Source organism: Microtus oregoni, unplaced genomic scaffold, assembly GCF_018167655.1.
Source record: "Microtus oregoni isolate MIOR12 unplaced genomic scaffold, Mior012 000005F_ref0000423, whole genome shotgun sequence".
NCBI lineage: Eukaryota > Metazoa > Chordata > Mammalia > Rodentia > Cricetidae > Microtus > Microtus oregoni.
In genome coordinates this window covers 53,515,528-53,537,435 of record NW_024543064.1, presented here as the reverse complement: position 1 = coordinate 53,537,435, position 21,908 = coordinate 53,515,528, and the positions used below count along the sequence as shown (strand labels likewise).

Sequence of the window (21,908 nt, the reverse complement as noted above, 5' to 3'; positions counted from 1 at the left end):
TGGAGTAAATATTTTAACATCTGTCAATAAAGCTAGGGAAGAACCATCTATATTGATTGGATATATATTAATAATATTTTGGTTCATAATTTCTTTTTTTAAAAAAATGTTTCCTTATGTTTTAATTTTTTTACAAATGGAATTAAAATTCAATGGAAATAATATCTTTAAAAGTTTTCTTATAGTTTTTTTTTAAGTTAATTAAAGTGTGGGGATGTTTTATCTGCCTATATGTCTATGCCCTGAGCCCTCAGAGGCCAGAGAAGGCATCAAATTGCCTGGGACAAGAGTAACAGATGACTTTGAGCCTCCACATGGTTGCTAGAAAATGAACACAAGTCTTCTGGAAGAACAGCAAGTGTTCTTAACTGCTGAGCTACCTCTCCAGCACCTCAAACTCTGCCTACCTCTGCTTCTTAAGTGCTGGGATTAATGGCATGCCCCACATCATCCTGGCTATAAAAAATCCAGGATTTTTAAAATGAGTTCTAAATTTGGGGTTCTACAATAATTAAATTATTTTTAGTTTTACAAACTTAGAAATAAATTTTATTGCTAGAAATAAATATAGGAAACTTTGAAAATTATTTGTCAAATATAATAATGAAATATTTGGAAGAGAAATATAATTCCTCTGTTAGTTAGAAACCAAGGAGTATCTTTCCCCACCTATCATTAATACTTCTCTATATAACTTTCTCAAATATGGCAGCCTCTTCCTTATACAAAGAATACCAAACTCTTGAAATGTTTTCTTGCTTCCTTTCCTCCCTTTTCCTTCGTTCTTTGAAACTATTGAGCAAATTTATGCCATTTACTTACTGTTTACAAGATTCTCTTTTAAGTACTAGAAAAAGTATATGCAAACATATAAGTTTGTAGCTCTGAATGCTTCATAGAATTTAAAACCTATGTGTCCCTATGTCGTTATCTCAGAAGTTATGCTAATACCCAAATTGTATGTATAAATTTTACAGTTATATGATTTAAAAGTATATATTCTAGAAATAAAAAAATAAAAGATTTGAAAAGTATTTGGTCACTAGCTTAATCTTGACTATGTATTTAGAGGAACTAAGGAAGGCCATACATCTTGACAACATATGGAAAAAGCTCCCACTTTTGCCATCATTTAGTGTGGTTTGATTCTCTGGTTTATTATGGAAAAGCTGTCTACTATAAGCTGGTTGTAGGTATAGGAAACTTTGAAAATTATTTGTTTTTTTATTTGGGGTGGATCCAGATTCAGGTCTGTGTACATAACAGTCATCTAGGAGTACTTACGAAATCGTGAAAGATTTAAGAACAAAATTATGTTGATTCTAAATTCAGCATATAACTAATCAAGTATTTATTGAACATAGTGTGTTTTTGAAATGGTTTTTACATAAATTAGTTTTAATTATTGGACAGATCACTAAAGAAAAATGAATTATTTTGATGAGAACTTACGCCAATATAAAGGACTAAGTTAACTGGTAGTGTTCTTTGTTAGATGAAAGATGCATTTTTCTTCTAATTTTTGTATTTGGTATTATTATAATAATTTCATGTAGTTCATAACTAGAGTAACCTTTCCAAAGAGAGTTTGGTTTGATGGTTATCTTTTTTAATGACTAACTTCTATGTTAACTGTTTGCGCAGCTTAAAGCTCAAAATGATCGTGAAACACAGAGTATGGATGTCATATTTACTGAAAGACAAGCGTAAGTTCAGATTCATAAATGAGTTTTGGTTGATGGTTTAACTTGTGAGTCATTTATTTCCTTATAAAATTTAACTTTTTCTTAATTTGCTCTTAATTAATTAATTGTTGGATTCTTATGAAGCAACATCTTAATTGTAGTGTAGGCTACCTCAAGCTGACAAGAATCTTTCTGGCTCAGCCTCCTGAGTGCTGGGACTACAGATAAAATTCACACCTGGGCTGAGCGTGTTAGTGCACAACTTTAATCCCAGAACTTGGGAGGTAGAGGCAGGTGAATCTTGTAAGAGTTCAAGGCCAGCCCGGTCTACAGAGTGAGTTCCAGGACAGCCAGAGCTGTTTCACAGAGAAACTTCATTTCAATAAAGCAAAGCAAATCAAAACAAACAAACAAAAAGAACCACAACTGGCATCTTACTGACCTGTTACAAGCATATATTTGTAATAGAAAATGTGTCATTTTTTTCTTGATTTAACATAACATCTCAATACAAAATCTATTTTAATGTCAAGGAACGGAATAGTATACAAAAGAAAGAACTACCCAATTGTATAAATATGATTTCTGTTTCCAACAACTTAAACTGTAAGGTGAATTATGTCTTTATGTCTACTCTTAGAGTTTGACTGAGACTTTTAACTAATTTTGACATTTTAGTTCTACTTTAATGAAAGCAGTTATTAGTCAGTAGGCTTTGTACATTAACTGACATTATGGTAATTATATTCTCTATGATAATATAATTCTCACAATATATAATACTCTATGCTGCCTATAGATTATATGTGAATTTATACATAACTTATTTATAAAGACTAAATATGAACTAGTTTTGATTTCCATAATAAAATGTAACAGTAATCCCTACAAAGATAATAAATGTGAATTAAAATAATTTTTTAAAATTAGTTTTGACCAGTATCAAATACTTCAGCATATGGTAAGGTAAATATAAAAGTTGAGCTATGGTGTATAAACATATGTATAGCATTCTGTTCCAGAAGCTTACTACTGTTAATTTGTTTGAGAGCAAGGTTAGTTATTAACCAAAATTACTGAAGTTTATTAACACTAAATACACTCCCATGTTACTTCTGCAGTAAACAACCTGATGAAGAAAGTATATGCAAACATATAAGTTTGTAGCTCTGAATGCTTCATAGAATTTAAAACCTTTGTGTCCCTATGTCGTTATCTCAGAAGTTATGCTAATACCCAAATTGTATATATAAATTTTACAGTTATATGATTTAAAAGTATATATTCTAGAAATAAAAAAATAAAAGATTTGAAAAGTATTTGGTCACTAGCTTAATCTTGACTATGTATTTAGAGGAACTAAGGAAGGCCATACATCTTGACAACATATGGAAAAAGCTCCCACTTTTGCCATCATTTAGTGTGGTTTGATTCTCTGATTTATTATGGAAAAGCTGTCTACTATAAGCTGGTTGTAGGTATAGCATCAGCAAATGATTGCAACAATGTTTACATAGTAAATATATGATTTTGAGTTATCTTTCTAGTTTCGCATTAGTCAAAATTGTCCTTTAAAAGCATATTAGTCACAATTTTATGTTCATTTATTCCTCCTCAGTCAGATATTTACTAACTACCCAATAATAAAATGTTGGATGTAAGAGATCAGGTATAATCTGGGCTTATTTATAATTTTATACTATTTCCCAAAAATTAATCTTTAGATCTTCTAAGCAGGAAATGTTATTTAAGTAGAGTGATAGATTATTTAGGAAAAGATGCTTTATGTTTTAAAATTGATACTTAAATAATTTATAATTCATAAGATTAGATATGTTTATATTCTTTGTGTTACTATAAATATAATAAAATATGTATTAACACAAATAAGTCATTTGGTTCAAGGGATATATTTTATTTTCCATCTGTGAACATTCCAATTGAATGTACTATTTATATAACCTTTAAAAATTTTTAAATTTATTATTGTGTGTGTGTGTATGTATGTATATGTGTGTTGGTACACTTGTAACATAGTGTACATGTGGAGCTCAGAGGACAACTTGATTCTCTCTGTCCATCATGTTGGTCTGGGGATTGAACTCAGATTGTCAGGCTTTGGTGCATGGACGTTGAATTGCTGAGCTATCTTATCGGCACTGTTTATATAACCGATCTACATTACTAGTCTTTTGTAAGATGTTATCATGTACATTTTTGGAATATCTTTATTAACTAGAAATTGGAACATCAGAATCGGAGCATTGTATGCCCATGTATCTAATTCCAAGTTTTGTCAGCACATTTCCAGCTGTGCTCCGTCTTCAAGTCTAGTCACTGTGCTCTTCTGTGTATGCGGATGATGAAAATCATAGAAAATATGTTACATATTTCATCCACAAGTAAAGTTCAAAAGTTCAGTGTTTTGCCATAGCCTTATCTCTAAAATAATCAGATAAATACATTGAGTTTCCCACATATAGAATGGTAAATCACAGACTTTGCTAATTTTTGGTTGCACTCTTTAAACTGGTAAGTGGTTCAAATTATATTTGCAGCTAATCCATTATACGAGGATTGGTAACCATTTTGCTTTAGATAGACCCTTTCTATTTAGGGCTAGTGTTTCCAGAATATGTCCTTTGGTCTTTTAATGTGCTGTGAGCTTTTAGCTATTTTTCCAAGGAAGGGTTTGATTGTCAAGTAAATTTTAAAGTTTCTTTGTGGTATGTGTGTGTGTGTACATATGTATGTATATGTGGGAGTAAAAACCCAGGGTCTTCCACATGCTATGTAAATGCTCTTCAAAACTCAGAGAACACCTCAGTTTAGTAAAATCTATATCAATACTAAAGGAAAGATTCTTAGTTCACCTTGTTTAAATTTAGATTCTTTTGGTAAGTTGACTAGGTACCTTTTTCTTTTTCTGTAGATGCTTGTCAGTGTCATTGTGGAAAATCAGTGTTTTAGAAAACAATTTGGTTTTTTTAAATTTTTTTGGTTTTTCGAGACAGGGTTTCTCTGTAGCTTTGGAGCCTGTCCCGGAACTAGCTCTTGGAGGCCAGCTTCCCAGAGATCTGCCTGCCTCTGCCTCCCGAGTGCTGGTATTAAAGGCGTGCGCCACCACCGCCCGGCTAGAAAACAATTTGGGAAGCATTGCTCTGTTTATTGAAACACAAACAGATATGTGTAGATTACCTAAGTATTCCTCAGTTCTAGCTCACAATGATTTGAAAAATAATCTCCCAAAAGAGATACAGAAATGTGTGTTTTAAAAGAAAGTTCATGAGTAGTTGTGATGGCCAGTTTAGAAGCCATTGCAATATTGAGTATAGCAATTGTATGTGGAACCCTTCCTAAAAATCACTGTCAAAATCAGTAGCGATTATTAGGGATTATTCCTAAACATTGTGCCTGTGCTTTAAATTGCTGCCAGTTTTTAAGGAAACTGTTTTTTTAGGTTCAGGCAGCATTAAAAAATAGTCTCCATTCAGTGGATTCATTTGTGAGCATTAGACTAATTTCTGTAGTCAAAGATCCTCACTTTGATGATATAAATCTAAATTTTATATTCCTTTATTGGTTAAAATTTTAGTATAATCTCAGACATTGCAACACATGCATTTGTTAATACCAGCATCTGTTCATTTTAGTTAGTAAATAATCATTCTTGGGCTTTGTTTTTACCAGTTTGTGGTTTTCCGAATACTCCTGACACTAGTAAGTGGTGGTGGTGTAGATAAATTATTCAGCCTTTAGCTAACCAGAGTATAAGTTACTGCATTTGGACTTGCTTATGCAATACAGCAAAAAAAATTGTATGATATTTACATAAGGTACTGATTAATATGACGGTCTGCTTGTTAAAGTTTTTTTGCAAATAAAAATCTTTTTGTCTAAGCTATAAGTAGACTAAAAATATTTTTTCAAATTTTCAACATGATAAATTATTTTTCTTCTTGTACCTCATTGATATCTATATATCTGTCTTCAATAAAACCATCATCATTCTCCACAAATGAATGCAGTTGTTCGAATATTACTGTAATGTCTTCAGAGTTTGTATCTGTTATTTGTGAAAGGGAGCTTGGGTTTCTAGTAAGGCCATTGTCGTAGGTTTCTGCTTCATGCTCTTCCAGGCGATGATGATTGTAACTAAGCAGAATATTATACCATATTGGACACTTGATAGCAATAAAGATGAGGAGTGACGTTAGCAGTACAGTGATGACAACACCAACAAGGAGAGCCCAGCTTTTTCCAAGAGGTTCATGTTCTTAAATAAAAGAGAGAGAGAGATTTTGTTGACAAAAGTCGAACAGTGTTAGAAAGGAACATACTTTACAGTTTTCTTTTAATTAAAATTACTAATACACTAAAGAAAACTATGGTCAAAGAACATTGTTTTCAGAATGGCTAAAGGTTGAGAAATCCTAGTTTAAAAATTCAAGATGCTCAAAAATCTAAAACTAACTCATTGAGCACTAATGTGATTTCACAGGTGGAAATTCCATAACAGTCCTCAAGGGACAGGCCACCGTAAAAACGCAGATGCCCCAAAATACTGTCTAAAATTATCTTCAGACCACATGCATGTGGTATTTTTGACACATAAATGAATTTTGCATATAGACTTGTATATCCTCTCATGTTTTATGCAGTAGCCCATACTAAAAACCAGGTATTGTTACATGAAACCATTAACATACTTGTGAAGTGTGGTGTCTTGAGTAGTAAAATAGTTAGCTAATACACAGTTTCATGTGAATGATATATAGTAGAGCCTCAGTTGGAATTCCAGTATTTTGCAAAGCTTCATTGAGATGAATTGTTCTTTTACATTGTTCATAGAAGCTCAAAATAGTGAAAGACAAGGAGAGCTGTGTGGTTAGTCTGACACATTCAGCAATAGTAGTGCTCAAAACCAGTACATTACCTGAGTTCCGTGTTAAATTTTTTAAAGAGCTATTAGAAGTTGAATTCCCAATGGATGGAAAATCAATATACAGATCTTCAGTTATAGTGGAAATAAATTTAGAGTGGCATTCAGCAGTGAATGGTACTGACTTAATGCTGTAGTGCTTTAGGTCATCTGGGTAGCTACACGTGGTGATGTTCTCATTTTCTGGTAAAGAAGTAAATTAAGATGTATTATTGACAATAGAAGCGGCTCATAACATAATGTTGATATAGAAGTTTTGATAAGTCAGGCTTCATAGATAATAAGAAGGACTGGAAAGGTATCTCATAGTTAAAGTACTTGCTACTCTTGCAGAGAATCAGTGTTTAATTTCCAGCTTTCACGTGGTTGTGCATGACCATCCTAACTCTAGTTCTGGGGGATCCAGTGCCTTCCTCTGACTTTTGCAGGTACCAGGTACACACATGATGCACATAACACTTAGGCAGAACACTTAAACACAAAATATAAAATAAATGAAACAAAAAAATTTATTATAAGAAAAGAACTCTAGATGAGTTTGTATGACAACATGAGTGTTGATGCATATTCCTGTTATATAGGTTAATTGAAGTTTTGTAGTTTGTATGTTAGAAGTTTTATGATTAAGATTATTGTTATAATCTGGATCCCAAGCAGAGTATGATGTGCGGTTAGCAAAATCAGACAACACCTTCAGTTCAAGCCCCTGTGCTGGAAAACAAATAACTAACCAACCAAAGGGACCTCTTTTTGTGTATTTTGTGGTACAGTATCCTAAAGAATAGACAGGAAGTACTTGAAGAAAAATTAATCTTTTCTTAAGCTAGGATCTCACTGTGTAATCCTGGCTTGCCTGGAACTCAAAAGAATTCTTTCTGCCTCTGCCTACCAAGCTTTGGAATTAAAGGTATGCACTACCACACCTGACACGTAAAAATAACATTACGTAATGACTCTGCATGTTTAATACTACTTGCACATACCATTGTTTAAATTATCACCCTCTGCCAGGTAGGCTAGCTCATGTCTGTTCTGCAGTTTCTTTCAGGTGGTGTTTTTGCTTTTTTTAATTTTTTGTTTTGTTTGGTTTGATATTGGTTTATTTTTAACTGTGCTAAAGATGAAGTTCAAGGCCTGAGTCTACCAATGAGCAGTACTTCCAGCCCAGCCGTTTTCTTTTATCTATTCCAATTCTGACATAAGCCATCAAAGTTCCGTCACATTGTCTTCTTGCTTACCTAATATCACATTAGACGTGTTCAGCCAGTTCTGCAGCTGGAGTAGACCACAGGTGCAGTTCCATGGATTTCCATCCAACGTTAGCAGCTCCAGATGGAACCGTTGTGGCACATCAAAGTGGTTTATCAAGTTGCCTTGCAGATTCAGAACTCTCAGGTTGAATAGAGGTACAAATGTATTGGGATTCAGTTGTAATATTTTGTTTTGGCAAAGATATAACTGTTTTACTTTATTTAAGCCAACAAATGAGCCCTGTTCAATTACACTGATGGAATTTCCACAGATGTTTAAAATTTCTAGATTGGAGAGATTACTGAAACTATTATTGTGTATGGCAGTAATGCTGTTCTCCATCAGGTAGAGCTCAGTAAGTAAAGAATACATCTGGAGCACCCTGATGTCTGAAGCATTCAGAGTGATCTGGTTAGAACTGAGATCAAGGATGGTAACACTGTTACTGATACCCTCTGGAATAAAGGAATAATTTCTTCTGGTGAAATTACATTTGACTTCCTAGAAAAGAAAAAAAAAATAGAAATGTTTTAATCAGGAAAAATTCTAACAGAAGAGATTAAAGTTAGCCGGGTGATGGTGACGCACACCTTTAATTCCAGCACTCAGGAGGCAGAGGGAGGAGTACCTTTGTGAGTTCGAGGCCAACCTGGTCTACAAGAGCTGGTTCCAGGACAGGTACCAAAGCTACAGAGAAACCCTGTCTCAAAATATCAAACAAACAAACAAACAAAAAAAAAAAACCAAAAAAAACCCCAAACAAGAAACATATCCAAGATGAGATATTGAATAAAAAAAATTCTGAGCCAGGCGGTGGTGGCGCACGCCTTTAAACCCTGTCTCAAAAAAAAAAAAAATTCTGGAAAAAAATGATACTTTAATCTGAAAAATAAAGAACAAACGTAGTTCTTTATGAAGATGAAATACTAAAGATTAAGGAATTCTGGTACAACCACCCAAGGAGAGTACTTTGTTCCATAGGTGTCTTCCACCTGTTACATGTATTACAGAAAGAGTATTTCTCTATTTCTTTTATAGAATTATAAAGGAAATAGCAGTTTTGTTGACTTACTTAATCAGGAATGTTGGCACATGCCTGTCATTCCTGCACTTGGGGAGATTGAGGCAGGATACTGATAAGTTCAAGGCCAACGATGCTTTTTTTTTTTTAAATTAAAACAGACTAAAACCTTATTTGAGGTTAGCATGCAAGATACATATATATGGGAAATTTGGAAGTTTGTGGAGATACCATCACATACCTAGAAATATTAGATAAATCAATGCCCAACAATCTCTGTTGGTATGACAGCACAACATTTTGATATTTTAAAAGTAAATAATTGTTTTCTATCAAATACAGAACCATGCTGGATGTGGTGATACACAGTTTTAAGCACAGGTAGAGGCAAATGGCTCTCTATAAGTTCAAGGACAGCCTGGTTTACGTTGTTGTCTCAAAACAATATAAAAATAAAATCATGATTATCGATGAGCTATAATAAAAGACATGATTCCCATATTAGTAACTATACATCGAATAAATAGTTCTTGCTAGGCCCTGCTGTTGAAACAATGCAGTTACATGGTGGTTGTATCAGTGAGCTTTTCTTACATTTTATGATTTTTGTTGATTGACATGGGGGGTTGTTTGTTTTGATGTTGGTTTTTTTTGCAATAGGGTTCCAGTATATTGCATGAGCTGGCCAACTCCTGATCATCCTGCCTCATGCTAATACACTCTGGATTACAGGTATATGTCAACACAACTGACTTAGTTGCTTAAATTTTTTTTTGGCAGAATTGGGATTGATCCCAGGGTATTAAACAAAAGCTCTCCCACTAAGCTCTATCCCTAAGCTATACCTTATTTCTTTACATTATTGTTTTGTATTTGTACAGTATGTGCTTGCCTGTGCATGAGGAGAAGGAGGAGAGGTCAATGTTGGATGTAACCAGATCCTCTTGCTTGCACTAAATCATTTCCTCAGCTCTCTTGCCCCATTCTACGATTTGAACTGACTTTTTTGTCTTGAAACTAATCTCTGATTTTATAGTGAAAATTTACAGGACTCTATTCAGTTTTAAAGTTTTTTTTTTTATTTTTATGTGTATGTGTATGTTCCCGCACGTAAATATGTGTACCATGTATCTGCTTGCTATCTGTGGAAGTCAGAAAAGTTCTTTGAATCTCCTGGATCTGGAGTTGCAGATACATATGAACCAACATGTGGGTTCTGAGAATTGAACCTGGGTCCTCTGCAGGAACAGAGTGTGCTCTTAACTCCCGAACCAACTTTTTATTCCCATTTGGTTAGCTTTGAAAAAGAATTCATTTTATAAAACAAATAATACTTTTGCTCAAAGGTTACAGAATTTTAGTATATATGGATAAGTAAAATTTAATTTTTATTATTTATGTTTGTGTATGGTTATGTGTGTGTGTGTTCCCGTGTCCATGCACATGCATGTCATAGCACATGTGGAAGCAGAGGACAGTTTTCAGGAGTCAGCTCTACTTTTTATAGTGTGTTTTGGAGCTGGAACTCAGATTGCTATGCTTTGGCAAACACCTTTAGCTGTGAAGACATTTCAGTGGTTCTGAAGAGTTAATTTTTAATAGTTCATCAGTTGTCTTTAACTATTGTTTGTAAAAACTTACTGTTTTAGAGGCCTGACTTTTGTCAAATAGTAGCATAGAGAGTGGCCAAAACACGGTCATGAAGTGTGTGATTTTCATAATGAAGGCCTAAGAGAAAAGAGAATAATTCCATTTTAAGAGATAAACTTTAGAGGTTGAGGACATACTGATTTCCCTTTTCCCCTTTACATATATTTTTCTTTTAAAATACAGAAAATATGAAGCAATCACATTGCCTTTCATTATCCTGTATACTAACTAACCTTAACAGACTGAACAGTCCCTGTGGACACCAAGACGCAGTATTTTTCTAGGATGTGTTATTAGCTTCAGAGCTAACAAAAAGAAAAAAAACTCTTATAAATAATTTAAATACTTGTGTTAAAGATTTTCAGTAAATATATAGATAAAAAGCCCAGAGGAATATATATTTGCAATTATGTGCAAACCTAAGTATATATTTAAATTGATGCTTTTTGATAATTCAATTTGGAATGTTGTATTGATAATGTAGATTGATTTGTAATGGTGGAATATAAAAATTACTGTTTCTTTCAAGTATTCACTACTGTAACCTCCAGTACATTGGCTGTTCATTTCTAACAAATACTTAGTGAATTTTACCCGATGAATTTTCAGGGTTTATAATGTCATGATCATATGTAAATTATTGATTACTGAACCATGTAGCATGATTACTCTTTCCATTTTAGACTTTTTTGTTTTGCTAAACTGAGCTTTTTAAAACGTGTTTATTTTTTCATGTTTTTTGTCATGAATTTGTCCTATAGCAAATCTCTCAGTAAGTAGTGTGTACTAAATATTTCCCTCTCAACTACATGAAAAACTTCTCCTGGAGCCTGTTGCTGTGCTTAGTCTAGACACGCTGACCAGTGGATGACGCTTCCACTGTTCATGTCTGACTTTCATGTGCAGATTCTCCATAGTCTTTATTACAGATTCCTGCCTTTAAGAATTCTTTGTCTTGTTTTATTGTTTCGTTTTTTTTGGTGGGGCATCATAACTCCCAAGGACCACAGGAAGGACGTTTTTGCTGTTTTTAACCTTGAGTGATTTTGGCTAGAAATTGAATTCTAGTTGGGAAATATTTTTCCCTCAAAATGCTGATGGCCATTGTTCTACTGTTTTAAGTTTCAGTACTTATGTTTTTCTCAGTCTTTGTCATCTTGTCTACCTTGCCTCTCTCTAGTCCTCAGAGCACTAAAGTCAGTATTTTCAGATTCATGATCCTGTGCCTTTTAAAGTTTGATTTCATCAGTCAGATGGATACCTGGTTCCCTTCCAATCTGGAAGTTATACCACTCAGTTCTGAGAAAATTCATTTCTAAATTATTCCATTGATTGATAATACTAATTGTAGAACTGCCTAAATTGAGTATTATCCCATCTGGAATAACCTTCATTTTTCAGATCCTCATTTTCCTGTGTATATTGTAGTTTGCTCTACTTTTTGGAGACAATCTCAACTTTATCTTTCAAGTTTTTTCAAATATTCTTTAGATTCTAGACCTTTTTTATTCTTTTATTTTTTTTCAGTAGATCCTGCTGCATTGATATATTTTCTTCTTCCTTCCTCCCTCCCTCCCTTCATTTTTTTCATTCTTGTATTTTTATTTGTTTGTTTGTTGAGACAGGTTTTTTTATGTGCCATACTGGCTGTCCTGGAACTAACTATGTAGACCAGGCTGGCGTCGAACTCACAGATTTGCTTGCCTCTACTTCCCAAGTGCTGGAATTAAAGGCCTTTGTGCTTGTTTCTTTTTTCTTTCTTCTTCTTCTTTTTTTAAATGAATAGCTTTTGTGTCCCCAGTTTTATTTTTTTCCAGCTATGGAAGCTTTCTTCATGAATGTTATTATTTTGCTTGGGGGTAAAGTGTGAAACTAAGTGCCTGACAGAAAACTGTGTGTTTGCATTTTTGACATTCCCGTAGAGTGAATGTGCTGAACTTTTGAGGACATTCTCAAATGTCATTACCTTTCTTTCACGCTAGTTGTATTTCACAAAATCTAAATTACTTCCTATACATACAAGGCCTTGTAGGAATCATTTCAAGAACAGAGTGGTAAAAGGTGATTTAATATTAATATTTGGTGTATCAGATATAGCTTCATCTAAGCATTGTTTCTCTTTTAGCTTGGGCCTAGTATCCAAATTTCTCCACAGAAAAAGCAAGTTCTTAGCTTCCATAAAGAAGGAACATCACATGTCAGAGCAGAGATATGGAGGACTTTGTGCCTCCTCCTGTTTCCAGAATAGCTGATAATGGTAATTTCTGAACAATTTAAGTTCCTGTAATAGAAATCAAGTGTTTTTTTTTTCCATTGCTAACATGGGAAAAACTTACTTTTTCAGTTACCACTTAACTTTCAGACTTGTAAATCTTACTTTTGTTACTTCCTCGTGTATTCTCTGCTCTTGTGAGTTTATACTCCCCTTCACCTTTAACTTTTATTATGGTCAGGTTTTGAATAGAAGCCAAAGTTAATAGGTGTATTCGACATACTGCTCAAAGTAGAAATTGCCCTTTACTGAAAAGTAATATTCTTAGTATTTATTTTCTATTTCATCGTTTATTCATGATGATGTTTCATATTCTGTCTACCTGTTTTCTCAAAGTCATCACGTATTTGAAAGGATATAATTATTTCCTGTCATTTTTAGAGGTCTTCTAATATTTAATCACTTGTACCTTTCTAAGCAGTTGTTATACTTATTAAGATTTTTAAAGAGAAGATTATTACATCCAAGCAAGAAGGAAAAAGCCAAGTAGAGTAAGATTCTTTTCGAGTTACTGAAGCCTGTTTGCTCTTCGGTGATAAGAATTTATTATTTTTCAGTGCTGGTATGTTCTTGTCCACCCATTCATTGCTTTCAATTTGTTGATATGTTTAGCTTTATTTCTCTTCTTTTTGTCTTTTCATGTTTGCTAGAAAAAGTTACTTGCCTCCTAGATTTTATGCATTATAAGTTTTATATGAAATACATTTTTATCACTCTTTTAGAGCCAGAATTTGAATTAAGCTACAATGTACTCCACATCATTAGCTATAAAAAGGGGATGCCTAGGTTATTTATGAAAGCTAGCTTACCTGTACTTAATGATCTCTAGGAACACTTGGGCAGCCTCTTTGGTACTCTTAGTACTGATGTCCTCAGTGGTATGCACACATGAGTGAGGAGGGCTAAGTAATGGAGAAGTGCTAGTTTTTCAGCCATATGGGATAAGGATAGTTAAAGAAAGGAAGTAGGCTACACAAAACTAACTAGTATCGGTGAAGAGTTGCTGTTGAACCAGAAGCAAATGAGGGCCCATGCTTTTAATCCCAGCTCTACAGAGGCAGGCGAATCTGTATGAGTTTGAGGTCACCCTGATCCTCATGTGTTCCAGAACAGCCAGGAGTAAATAGAAAGAACCTGTCTCAATAAACAAAATACGGATGAAGAATAAAGTGGAGTCAAGGTAGAGCTGTGAGCCATTTGGGAGAAGGAGCTAGGGGTCATGTTATATTTATCACTTAGTAATTGTTTTCTATAGTGTACTAAAAGAAATTACAAAGATTAGAAATATCTTTCTTAATGAATTGTAGAATTAAAAGCAGCATATAGTACAGGTTCTCCTTTCAACCTATCTGCAGTGTTACTATGTTTAAAGTTGTAGCCCACACTGTCTACAGGTCTCTCCACACATGTGTGTTTTTAGCTAGGGGAGATCAACAGAGAATGAATGTTAAGATTGTGATGTCACACAAATCCCCAGACAAAAATATGTCTTTCATTGTTGATTTAAAAAGAAGACAGAAGCCGGGCGGTGGTGGCGCACGCCTTTAATCCCAGCACTTGGGATGCAGAGGCAGGCGGATCTCTGTGAGTTCGAGACCAGCCTGGTCTACAAGAGCTAGTTCCAGGACAGGCTCCAAAACCACAGAAAAACCCTGTCTCGAAAAACCAAAAAAAAAAGAAGAAGAAGAAGACAGAAAAAGGGGGGGGGGCAGTTAAATAAGGCCATTTCTTTAGTTTTTTTTTTTCTCAATTTGAAGGTTATTTTGAATTCTGTCTTTTGAAAGAATTAATAACATCAGGAAGAAATAGAGTTTCCACTAGCTGGTGTATGTATTTAAGAACCTTTACACAGAAAAACCAAATCTGAACACAAAGCAATGATGCTGTTACAGAATTCATGTTCTTCTTATAAGAAGTTTCCAGTACAAGTTTAGGAATTTTGGCTTATTATGGGCAGTGAGATAAAAGTATGCTGTACATATTTTGGTTTTGTTAAATAAAGTCCAGAAGTAATTTTGTCCTTCAATATTTTAGATATTTATACCACAATACAGTACATTTAAAGTGAGAGATCAACAGTTAGCAGTTAACTTTGTTTCTTTTCTTAACTACTGTGTGATTTTTGAATTTTAAAAGTTAAATAATAAATAACTTACATTGGAAATTATATTTAAAAGCTGTTTAATAATAGTCACCCAACTTCAGAAGTTTCAGCTAGTAATTTTTTTAATCTTGTAAATTTGTTTTAAGGTTAAAATTACTTTAGATTAACATTTAAATTAACATTTAAAATAAAATTATTAAAAATTTGATTAGTAGATGAAAGCTTTGTATATCACTATAACTTGATTTGTAAAGTGCTGTTGGCCACTTCCTAGGTTTATACTATTTCTGCAGTAGACAGTGTGAAAATATGATCATGTTAGTCACTAAAGGCAAGAATTGCTCTGCAGATTTAACCAACTGAATTTCTTTAGTTCAGCAACAACAACCAGACCTTAAGTATATAAGATCTTACCTTTCCTTTGTCTTTTTTGTATCTGAGACGGGTGTGCTCAAGACATCTATTCTGGTTCTTCTACGCCATCAGAAAAGCCTGTGTCACATGATCACGTTTCACTTTGTCTTAACCTTTGTACCCAGTGAACAGGTGATTAAGAAGCTGGTATTCCTTAGCAAAAGATTGACTAGAATTTCTTAAAGACATCCTTGACTTTTTTAGTGTAACAAATAGCAGTTTTTTTTAGTTTTTGTATTTTGTTTTAAAATTTTATCAAAATATTAACAATTTTGTTTCATGACTTAAAGAGTATAATATTGAGAGTATTTTGAACCACGTTTCTAAAGCAGTGTAGGCAAAGCTATTTTGTATTTTGTTAGATTCAAGTATACCATCAAGTTTTATATTCCACTGCCTTTCAACATTGTTGTTTGCTTATTTTTATGGCACCTTGCTTTTATTGTCACTTTACTGCCAGGCTATAGCAGGGGCAAAGTGCTCAAGCCATCTAGAAACCTGACAGCCATTATATGCCCTCAGAAAATAATATGTGCCTTCCTTGTGATGCAATCTTAACCCTCTATAAATAAAATACAATGTTAGCTTTCATCTCACTACAGTGGACAGCGGAAGAAACAGTGTTTGTTGAGTAATGAAATGTAGAATAAGTTTTTCCAAAAAGATAGCTCCTTGGTTGGTGTCTTAGTAAATTAAAAAAAACAAAGGTTGAAATAAATGACACTTTCTGCTTCAGATTTCTGTGAACTCATGTGTACTCACCTAAATTTTGGCAGTAGAAATCCCATTGTTACATTTTAAGGAAAAATATCAGTGCCTGTTCAACAGTGAGGCAAAAGTAAATTGGAATTCCCATTGTCTGTTACATTACCTTCATATTTTATTTGGTTATTCTGAGACGTTTGTAGGAAATGTTCTAAGTTTAGGTCCTTTTGCTAGTTGTAGGACATGAGTGTACAGAAGGTATCTGGATCTAATGCAGTTAGCTATTAATTGATTAAAGACAGTACAAATTATTATCTATGAGTGAAGGCCGTAAATAATGATAGGTTAATCAGATTTTTGAAAACCAGTGAGAAATTCATGATCTGGGCACTAAAAATTTATGTTGATCAAACTTACTCTTTCGACTTTTCTTCCTTTTGTGACAGGTTCTCACTGTGCGTTCCTGTCTGGCCCAGAATTCCCTATGTAGACCAGGCTGGTCCTGAACTCAGAGATCTGCCTGCCTCTGCTGCTTAAACTGGGGATTAAAGGCATTGGCCACTATACCTAACAAATAAATTCTGTCAGCTTTATTTAACGGAATGACTCCTGGTAGGTCAACCATACTCTAGAAGGACAGGCTCCACTCCCAAGAGAATTGCACAGTACAAACTGCCTTGGGCTGGGGGCAGGAGAGAGAACTCAGAAGTTGGGGAGAAGGAGCTATGTGAGAGTAGAGAGGGCAGATATGGGAGGAATAGTGTAGGGATCAAAATACTGTATATGATCCTCAAAGAATTAATAAAAATACTATTTTTTTAAAAAGGAACTTTCTGTAACCTATTAGTAATTGACTGTGTAGAAAATAAGATACAGGGTACACTAGTATTTCTTGTGATTATATTATTGCATTATTAGGGTGGCTATTATTAAACAATGGTTATATTTTCAGGAAATTAATGTATTATGGTGCCAAATATGCTTGTTAAATACCCATTTGTCTTAGTTAGGATTTTTGTTGTTGTGAAGAGACACCATGACCATGGCAACTCTTAAAAGAAAACATTTAATTGGGGTGGCTCACTTACAGTTTCAGAGGTTCAGTCCATTATCACCATGATGGGGAACATGGCAGCATGCATGTAGACGTGGTGCCTGGAGCTGAGAGTCTTACATCTTGCAGGCAACAGGAAGTCAACTGACTGTCACACTGAGAGAAGCTTGAGGAAAAGAGACTTCAAAGCCCGTCCCCACAGTGGCACACTTCCCAACAAGGTCATACCTTTCTTAACGGGCCGTTTTCTTTCAAACCACCACACCATTGTATTTAAAGCAATAGGTAAAAGCACATTTAGGCAAAGTATGTTACTGATCTTATGGTATAATTTCTTTTTAAGTTTTTATTAGAACTTTATTGTTGTTGTTGTTGTGTGTCCGTGTGTGTAAGAGTGCTCAGTTGACATGGAGAGTGTGGATTTGGTCTGCCCTTCTTTGGGTTCCATGGATTGAAAGATTATCAGACATGTGCGGCAAGCACTTAGACTCCCTGAACCATCTCATTCAACCTGTGATTTTCTTTTTTTTAAAAAGATCAAATTGTGGGGCTGCACAGTGGCTTAGTGGTTCAGAGCAATGTTCTTACTGAGGATTGGTGTTTGATTCCCAGCACCCACTGACTCAAACTCTCTAACTCTAGTTCCAGTGATCTGACACCCTCTTCTGACTTCTGCGGGCACCAGACATACACATAGAGCACGTACATATATGTGTCAGAACACTCATTCATGTAAGATAAATAAATCCCAAAAAAGTATTCATATTGCACTGTAGCTCTCCATATTGGCCAGTTCAGTCAGAGCGGCCTTGCTTTAAATGATTCATGTAGTAACTTTCTATACAGAGCTTGGCCTGATCAGAGAAGGCTGTGACTAATGACTGAAAGTCACCATTGTAAGACGAGTATGATCACCAAAAGATTGTGAACCTCATATGTACATAGGCCTGAGAGATTGTGTGCGATAATCTTTTTTTCATTCATACATTTAAGTGGAGAATAAAGAAACTGGATTGGGGAGGCAGAAGAGAAAAGTCTGTGCTAAGGGGATCAAGTTTTATATACATTTTTTTTTTACAAGATAAGGACTTTCACACATTGAGGTTGATTTTCTTTTTAAGTATCTCTAAATAAAATTATTTGATTCCCCTCCCCCCTCGATATACTAGCAGGAACATTTCATGCTCTTGATTTCAGGAAAGAAAAACAAATCCGAAGTGTAGAAGAAGAAGTTGAGCAAGAAAAGCAAGCAGCAGATGGCATTATCAAAAATATGTCTCCAGAAAAACAAGTCAAGTACATAGAAATGAAAACCACAAATGAGAAACTGCTGCAGGTAATATTACCCTGGACGGTGTCAATTGTCTTTCCTCCAGTCTTACCTTCCCTCCCTCTCTCCATCTTTCTCCCTTTGCTCCATTTCATGTATATGTAAGTCTTGAGCATAAGAACATGTAGGCAAAAGGGGTGAAAATGTGGCTAAAGATTAGAATTTTAAATCTTGATTTTAAGTGATGGCATGAGTTTGAAGGTTTCTGATGATGACTGTGATCAGAACACTGATAGGATAGCTGTGATGGACTTAGGAAGTTGTTTACTGTATGATGACTGTGATCAGAACACTGATAGGATAGCTGTGATGGACTTAGGAAGTTGTTGACTGTATGATGATGACTGTGATCAGAACACTGTAGGATAGCTGTGATGGACTTAGGAAGTTGTTGACTGTATGATGACGGTGATCAGAACACTGATAGGATAGCTGTGATGGACTTAGGAAGTTGTTGACAGTGTGATGATGACTGTGATCAGAACAATAAAAAGGTAACTGTGATGGACTAAGGAAGTTATTCGTAGTGTGAGGGAAGGATTGTAGAACTAATGAAAAGAACTATTCCAAATAGGATAAAACCTTGGTAAGCTGTAGGCAATATGAAAAGATAGAAATTGAATATATTTACAGAATTTATTACATTTGTAGGTGAGTTATTAAAAAAATGAAGAAAAATTATTACTTTACATTTGTCTTTTCCCCTTAGGAATTAGATACACTGCAGCAACAACTAGATTCACTGAACATAAAGAAGGAGAGCCTAGAAACCGTGAGTATGAGTCATGGGAGCACTTTCCTGCCACCGAGCTCTGAGAGATAATTCAGGGCAACATTGACCGCACTCATGCACGCAGCAGTTTACTAACAAAAGTTCAGTGTATTTTCTTCCCATTCTGGACCACAGAGGTCTCAGATGGGCAAGAAATACATTATTTTTGTATTATTTTTTTTAGTAACTACTGTATACAAAGCAAATCACTGCCCTACAGTACTATGCAAAATATATATATATAACAGCAGTTTAGATACACTATAAGAGACTAAAGCCATATAAAGAGGAGGGAGGTAAATCATTTGAGGGTTTAACAGTGGATTTTCCTTTTTCTTTTTTTAATTTTTATTGATTCTTTGTGGATTTCATGTCATACATTCTTATCCCACTTATCTCCTTGTTTCTGCTTTTTTTTAAAAAAAAGTTTTAGTTCACAAAATAAAGGCATGTATATGGTTTTAAAACTGAAAAAAAAATATGGCATAAAAATCTTTGTTTCTTACCCCTTTCAGGCAGAACTACCTTGACATTTATTTCTTCCTTACCTAATTTTGTGAACTCTTTGTGCATATCACCAGTATGTTTATTTAATCTTCACAGCTATCTTGTAATCCTATTTTTTTTAATTGTGGAAAACTTCAAATGGGTTTCATGTTTGGAGTTGTGATATGGCACCTGTGGGGGACCCTGTCCTCCCCCCCCCACACACATTAATACCATCTTCTTGACTGTGTTTGCATAACTTTAGAGCTATTCTTCATTATTTTAAATTAGAGCATTGTATAATATTTATGATTAAAACAGCCTTGCAAATGAACAGATTAGTTGTTTTCAGGGGTTATTAATAATCTCCATTGAAAATGTACATTTTTAAGAAAATATTTATTTTATGTGTAGGAGTGTTTTATCTGAATGAATCTATGTGCATGCATGCCTGCTACCTGCAGAGGCCAGAAGCAGAGTATATAGTTCCACAGATCAGTTGCTCAGTAAACAATAGGTTCAAATGTCAATATATTCATCATTATTGCTGCAGTCACTCTAGTTCTTTTTATCTAAAAGAATTTGATAGCATCTGTTTTATTTTAGTGTTGTGTGTGTGTGTGTGTGTGTGTGTGTGTGTGTGTGAAAGCGGAACTGTGGTAAACACACAGCAACTGCTTGCTGTACCTGCATTCGTTTTCTCGGTGTTCCTGTGACAAGCGGTCTCAGTCTGGGTTAATAAAGCTATAAACATTTATTTTCTTGTGGTTGTGGAGGTTAGAGTTGTGTGCCAGCAGAGTCTGCTCCCTCTGAGACTCTGCAACGTCCCAGTTTCTTCCTGGTCACCAGTCTCTGACAGTATTCCTTAAGGCAGTGCATTCCCTGCGGTTGTGCCTGCGCTGTCAGTTGGCATTCTCAGCCTGGCCTCCAGTGTCTGTCTGAGGACACCAGGCACGTTGGACTAGACAGCCTCGTGACTTTATCTTAACTTTCTGCCTCTACAAAAGACCAACTGAAGTTTTCTTTTTTTATTCTCAGGAAATAGCACACTCCCAGGTAAAACAGGAGGCTGTATTACTACATGAAAAACTTTATGAGTTAGAGTCTCATCGCGATCAAATGATTGCAGAAGACAAGAGCATGGGATCACCAATGGAGGAGAGGGAGAGATTGCTTAAGCAGGTAGGGGGAGAAAGTTTGTTTATTTATTTTAGACAGCATTTCTCTCTGTAGCACTGATTGTCCTGGATCTCATTCTGTAGACGAGGCTGGCCTCAAACTCAGAGATCTGCCTGCCTCTTCCTCCCAAGTGTGGGATTAAAGCCGTGCACCCCATCTCCCAGACGTTTATTTGTTTTAAGAGCTTTGAATTAAGCAGAAAACCAATGTGATTATTATCAAAAAACAATAGTTAGCTTCATCTCAATATGAAATATTGAGCCAAGAAAATCTCAAAAAAATCTTAGTTTCTTAAATAACATGGTTTTGAAGTAAATACTCATTTTTTATTTTTTGGTGCATATTTTAGCCATTGTTTCATGGATACTTCTTTATTAGTGATTTAAGTGGTTAGATAATCTCAGTGGAAATAGGTTCTATTATTTATGTTTATCTCTACAAAAAGAAGTATTCCAAACCTGATGACTCAGTGGTATCAGTGTCTTTGTGAAAAGAATGGAATATAACCGTCATATGAAATTATATGTGACATGATCATGTGTCATGTATTCTGTAGCATTCCCCTACTTTTTGGTTGCTTTAATTTAGCTGTAAATTACAATTACCACGTTTATGCTGAGATATGCTGAGTCTAAGACCCTTTGAAGAACTTTATCTTCATATAGGGCAGAGATCTCTCCAGGAACTCCTTTGAGGTCTTTTATTTTTATTTTTATTTTTGTGCCTTGTGACTTGTGTGTTTTTGGAAACTTATGGATCAGTTCAGTGACTGTGAGAATCAATCTTTCTAAAATGGTCTAAATCTTGGTTTGTATGATGTCTTAACAGGTAAAGGCTCTTGCTGCTAAGCCTGGTGGCCTGAGATTAATCCTAGGAACCCGTGTGGTAGAGGGAGAGCTAGTTTCTGCAAGCTGTTATCTGACTTCTATACTGCACTATAGTATTATTTATAATAGTAAATAAATTACAATGTAATAAAATTTAAAAATCTTTAGTCTAAAACTTTAGAAATTCCTTGCAAAGAAAAGATTTGGGGCAGGAAA

The 21,908-nt window shown here is 34.7% G+C and overlaps 2 protein-coding genes across 4 annotated transcripts in view; one reads left to right on the top strand and one right to left on the bottom strand.

Annotated features, from left to right (window-relative positions):
* The window catches only part of Ift74 (intraflagellar transport 74), an 80,137-nt gene that overhangs the window by 12,432 nt on the left and 45,797 nt on the right, over positions 1 to 21,908 (top strand). For both annotated transcript variants that reach the window (XR_005974374.1, XM_041652733.1), the window contains exons 8-11: positions 1,645 to 1,706; positions 18,296 to 18,434; positions 19,138 to 19,200; positions 20,725 to 20,868. Coding sequence is in view for 1 of the 2 variants with exons in the window: in XM_041652733.1 (XP_041508667.1) it covers positions 1,645 to 1,706; positions 18,296 to 18,434; positions 19,138 to 19,200; positions 20,725 to 20,868 (408 nt within the window). In the remaining variant the exon portion in view is untranslated. The remainder of the gene's footprint in view (positions 1 to 1,644; positions 1,707 to 18,295; positions 18,435 to 19,137; positions 19,201 to 20,724; positions 20,869 to 21,908) is intronic.
* Positions 2,118 to 15,443, bottom strand: Lrrc19 (leucine rich repeat containing 19). 2 transcript variants are annotated; one of them, XM_041652734.1, is made up of 5 exons: positions 15,340 to 15,443; positions 10,541 to 10,627; positions 7,866 to 8,379; positions 6,622 to 6,810; positions 2,118 to 5,961 (listed from the first exon to the last, which is right to left on the bottom strand). In XM_041652734.1, the coding sequence occupies exons 2-5, from the start codon at positions 10,616 to 10,618 to the stop codon at positions 5,633 to 5,635; spliced, it is 1,110 nt and encodes a 369-aa protein (XP_041508668.1). In that variant the 5' UTR covers positions 10,619 to 10,627; positions 15,340 to 15,443; the 3' UTR covers positions 2,118 to 5,632. The 2 variants fall into 2 exon arrangements, with proteins under 2 accessions (XP_041508668.1, XP_041508669.1); XM_041652735.1 differs by lacking the exon at positions 6,622 to 6,810.

Bases quoted from the DNA above. Each gene is read 5' to 3' on its own strand.
- Lrrc19 (XM_041652734.1), bottom strand. From the start codon at position 10,618: ATGAAAATCACACACTTCATGACCGTGTTTTGGCCACTCTCTATGCTA. The intron at 8,380-10,540 runs GTAAGTTTTTAC...TTTCTTTTCTAG, and splicing joins AAAGTCAGGCCTCTAAAACA to GAAGTCAAATGTAATTTCAC. The intron at 6,811-7,865 runs GTAAGCAAGAAG...CTTCTTTACCAG, and splicing joins CACGTCTAATGTGATATTAG to AAAATGAGAACATCACCACG.